The 5,028-nt window shown below is 41.5% G+C and overlaps 2 protein-coding genes across 2 annotated transcripts; both read left to right on the top strand.

Annotated features, from left to right (window-relative positions):
- Nucleotides 1-457: 457 nt before the first annotated feature.
- Nucleotides 458-732, top strand: LOC133321640 (uncharacterized; the record flags this gene model as incomplete). Its single annotated transcript, XM_061530723.1, has 1 exon — nt 458-732. A coding segment is annotated over one exon (275 nt), but the record flags the coding sequence as incomplete, so codon positions are not given.
- Nucleotides 733-738: 6 nt separating this feature from the next.
- LOC133321641 (protein bunched, class 2/F/G isoform-like) lies at nt 739-4,990 on the top strand (the record flags this gene model as incomplete). The annotated part of the gene is made up of 3 exons (XM_061530724.1): nt 739-872; nt 936-3,330; nt 4,573-4,990. Coding segments are annotated over exons 1-3 (2,914 nt in total), but the record flags the coding sequence as incomplete, so codon positions are not given.
- Between the last annotated feature and the right edge of the window lie 38 nt (nt 4,991-5,028).

Here is a 5,028-nt window from a genome sequence, read left to right as displayed (position 1 = left end):
TTCCGACAATTCTGAAATTGTCAATGTCTATGTTCCGACCGTTAACAGTATTGGGACCAGTTATCATCCAAGCATAATCCATCTACTGCAGGGATATAATAAAATTGTTCATGGCGATTTTCGCGGCATTCTTGACGAGGAATCCTCTACCAGGGTCACTGCTAACATAGACAGTCCATTTCTGAAATTGTCAATGTCTTTATATTCAGATCTGCCGATCTGGCTACTACAACAAGATTTCACACCTCTAGATCCGTATTATATGGGTTCAACATAACTTAGAATTGGTTAAGAAACCACCAAAAATGAATTTTTCCACACTTCTGGATATTCAATTCGGGTCCAAAATATATATTTGAATAAATACTCCGGGAATATGTTGTTTAAAACAAAAAAAAAAAACATTTCATAAAATCCTTTAACTAACTGAAATCATTTCTCTTTCCGCTCCTTTCAGATGCCCTTGCTGCCAGCTCAACACAAATGATCAACGCCCATTGTCGCGACTACAATGGCAAGATGTACGAGACTGGGATGCATTATATGCCCGGTCCAGATTCGTGTCGTTTGTGCATATGTGATAGTGGTCTGCCGAAGGCCTGTAAAATGGTCTTGTGTGAGGCATTTACCAAATGTAAATCTTTTCAAACCGTGGGATCGGGCAATAACTGCTGTGAGGTGATTTGTCTCGATGATCAGCTAGCCGATGGTAGTACGGATTTTGGCGTTTGACTAATCGTTAGTGGCATTACTGCCACGCTATCACTGTCGATGATATTTTTCCTTATAAATCGATTTAGACGCAAAAAATTGAGGGCACGTGAAAATCGTCAAACGGCCGAGGATCAACGTAGCATTGTGGGAAGTATAGGGTGAGTTAAGGGATGAACTTTTTTTTGTACAATAATAATTGATTTAATTTCTCTTTTTTGCAGTTATATTGCTGGCAATATGGGTTATATGGAGGGCAATCTCAGTAGCATGGATTATACATATGGTGGAGCGGCCCACTACCCCTTGTGGAAACCACCAAGTGGATATTTTCCACGTGGTGAAGCTCCGCCGCCATACGATGAGGCGGTGGCCATATCACAGGCTGAGGCCTTAAGTGCCCAGTGTGCAGCAGCTGCGGCGGCAGCTCAGGTAGCTGCCAATCAAAGAGCCACAATGGGCATGAATTCGGTGGAGTTACAAACGGCCGATATGAATCGAAGGGCCCAACAGCAAATGCAACAAATACAACATCATGCGCAACCACAGCCGCAGCCATCGTCACATGGTCCAATGAGTCATCAGACGACGACGACGGGTCATATTGTGCCCACATTACAGGCTCACGTACTGACGGGGCCATCACCACAGGGCCAGACGACGGCCACAAATCCGGCACAATCACATCAAATTACCCAGAGTACCACCAATTTAATAAATATCAATATAAATAGTGGTGGAAATATTACCACCATAGCCACCGGAGAGAACCATCAACCACCCTATAGTTTACAAGATGAATCGCAGCACCAGCAGCAGCACCAACAAATGCAATTGCAGCATCATCATCACCAACAACAACAGCAGCAGCAACAGCATCATCAAGCTCAGCAGCAGCAAATGTTGGCTGCCACCACTTCGTCCACCACATGTGTTGGGAATAATGCCAACAATACAAATCGTTTGCACGTAGCTCAAAGTAATTCCATTTGTGTGCAGACAATGACACCAATTGTCTCACAACACCAGCAACAACATCATCAAATGGCTGCTCTTCCCCAGCAGCAACAACAACAACCGCAGCAGCAGTCGTCGTCATCATCCGCCACCCAAAGTGTTTTACAGTCAGCCCAAATAATGACATCAACCTTAACGGCAAATGCTTCGACAACAGCCTCCCTAAGTCGACAGCACCAACAACAACAATCTGGTGGAACAGCAGTACAAACATTGGTCGGTTCCAACGATTGTGGTTATAAAAATTGCCATTTGAATGGAACAACTGTGGGGGGCAGCAGTAACAGTGGCAATACTGTGTCACGACGTCTGCAGCGAACTGCCGCCGACCAACTACCGCCACTACAACAATATGTGGTTGATGTGGAGGTGAATGTAAGTCAAGGTTCTCATCGAAGTGGGGGTGGTGGCTATCATTCACTGCCACCCTGTTCGTCGAATGGCAACGGCTCGGAAAATGGTGAAGTAATAGCATCTCCCACCCAATTTGGCAATGCTTCACCATCGCCCTCCTCCCTAACACAGGCCATTTCAACACCTGCCATAGATGTGGATGCCTCAGCAGCCACTAATGATCATTTGTCAACATTTTCCACGGCCACAAATTCGGAAAATCATCATCTACTACCCATGGCGACATCGGGTCACAACACTTTGCCTCTACAACATTCACAATCTAGTAAAACATCTAATGGCGGTGGTGGTGGTTCAAAAACCACCTCCTCCTCGGGATCTTCATCGAAACGTTATCATCGTACAATGCCACGTTACTACGCTGTGGCCGATCCCCTAACACAAAATCTCACAAATAGCAAATCATCCAAAGCAGATGCCAAACTCTCGGCTGGCAACTCTTCGGCAAATAGCAACATCTCGTCAGCATCGACAACCTCCTCGTCGAATGCCTCCAACTCCTCGTCATCTTCGAAGAAGCCAACCTGTCAATGCCCCGTACAGCATGTGCCAATGTCGTATATGGGTTCGACCCAGCTCAGCAATGCTCAAAATGCCACCAACAATGCTTTCTTCACTGTCCTTAGCAACAAATTGAATTCTAATTCGTCTGCCTCGAATTCACCCTCACCCAGTCAACATTCATCGACTTCGTCGCGGCTACAAGGAAATTCGAATAGCAATTCTTTGAATTATCAAAGATCGGCAAAGACGAACACAACATCACAAGCATCGTCATCACAGCAAACCGATAACAGTAACATGATTGCCAATTCGGCCAACAACACAATGAAACGGTCCGGCAACAACATGAGCGGGGGAGGAGGTCACTGTAATTATGAGGGGAAAATTGCCACAATATCGTCGGGTGAACTTACAACGTCATCCAATAACCAACAACAGCAGCAACATCACCATCATGGACATGCCCATAGTCACAGTCACAATCATCATTCGTCATCGTTAATGTTGCCACCACCGCAACATCATGACGATTCTTCGCCCATAGTTTTGGGTCGTGTCACCAAGCGCAGCTCGAGCAGTAGTGGTGATCGTTTACGCAGTGCCAGTAGTGGCAGTAGCCGGGCATCGATGGTTGACAGTACCACCATAACATCGCCAGCTGCTGCTGCCTATTTGAATAGCAAGGTATGTTTGATGTGAGAAATGTTTTATTTTCTCTTTTTTCTTAACTGTAACGATTTTTTCTTCTCTAATTTGTTGTATTTCTTGTGTGACGATTTTTTCTCAAACTTTTTTGAGGTTAACCCGAATCAGACTATTTTAATTTTCGCCTTTTTTCTTCATCTTCAACTATCATAAGTCCCTGAAAAAATAAGTTATAAAGATCCACGCCTATCGTAAGTCCCTGAAAAAAATAAATTTTAAAGATCCACACTTATCATCAAACCCTGAAAAAAAAGTTCTTAAAATCCACGCATATCGCAAGTCCCTGAAAAAAATAAATTTTAAAAATCCACGCCTATCATAAGTCCCTGAACAAATAATTTTTAAAAATCCACGCCTATTAGAAGTCCCTGAAAAATATTTTTTAAAAATCCACGCCTATTAGAAGTCCCTGAAATATAATTTTTAAAAATCCACGCCCACTATTACCCTAATATAACTCAGTTAATTTCTTTTAAGTCACATTTAACCTCAAAAGTGTGAAATGTAAAATAACCTCAAAAAATGACATAACCTCAAAAAAGTTTTGAAAAATCCGAATTTTTTGCCTTATCTATTCACTGCATCATATTGTATTTTTTATATCAAATCTCTGGACGTATTTTTATTATATTATATATAATTTAATCTATATATATTATATTTTCATCTGCCACAAAAAATATAAAAAAAAAAAAATTATCAATCTACAATTTTTTTAAAATTATATCTCATCATCACCATTTTTTGATTTTACAGAACATTACCTCATTACGCAGACAATAACAATCATCATTTTCTCCTCCTATTGCACTACAAATTTCATATTAAAATAAAAAAAAAAACAATTAGTAGAGACAACTATCCTCTATGTTTTAATGTCCACCCCCACCACCACCACGATCAAAAAACTTACCACCACCTACAACCACAATATTCACCACAAAATTATATCATTTCTCTTCTATGTGTATACTATGTACAAAAAGAAATCCAAATTCAAATAAAAAAAGACAATCTGTGTGCAAAAAAATCAGCTTAAATCCATTTTTCTTAAAACTTTCTTTTTGTGAACGTTTTTTGATGTGGATGGCTTGGCTTTGATGTTTATGTTTGTGTGTGTGTGCGTGCGTGCGTGTAAAAATTGAATCAAAACAACAACATGATGCTCACTGAACTGAAACCACAACATTTCTCCTTTACCAAAAAAACGAAAAAATAAAGGTTGATGCCTATTTAAGTTTTGCCCATGGATCGGGAGCAGGACACCACCTGAAAGGCTATAACAATGATATCATGAATCCAGCCTTACCACCGAAATTACACAAAAGTTTAACGAATTTAAAAACTTCATCATCCGCCGCCTCCTCCTCCACGGGCCACAATAACCACCACCATCAACAACAACAACAACAGCAACACAACAACACTAATGTGATCGCCACATCATCATCATCGGCTACAACAAATACTTCACATCGAAATAATACGTCATCCCACAAAATGAACGAGGGTGGTGGCGGCTCCTCATCAGCAAATTGTTCGAATACCATAAATGGTGGCGCCTATAGTAGTACCCTGAATCCATCCTCCACATCCACATATTTGGCAGCAGCTGCAACAGGAGCATCTTCAACCAACTGTTCCTCTCCCTCCCCCTCCGCTTCCACAACCTCTGTA

This window comes from Musca vetustissima, unplaced genomic scaffold, assembly GCF_032173495.1.
Source record: "Musca vetustissima isolate MV318-11 ecotype Yass unplaced genomic scaffold, APGP_CSIRO_Mvet_v1 utg394222, whole genome shotgun sequence".
NCBI classification, from domain to species: Eukaryota; Metazoa; Arthropoda; class Insecta; order Diptera; family Muscidae; genus Musca; species Musca vetustissima.
This window is presented reverse-complemented; position numbering and strand designations above follow the sequence as displayed.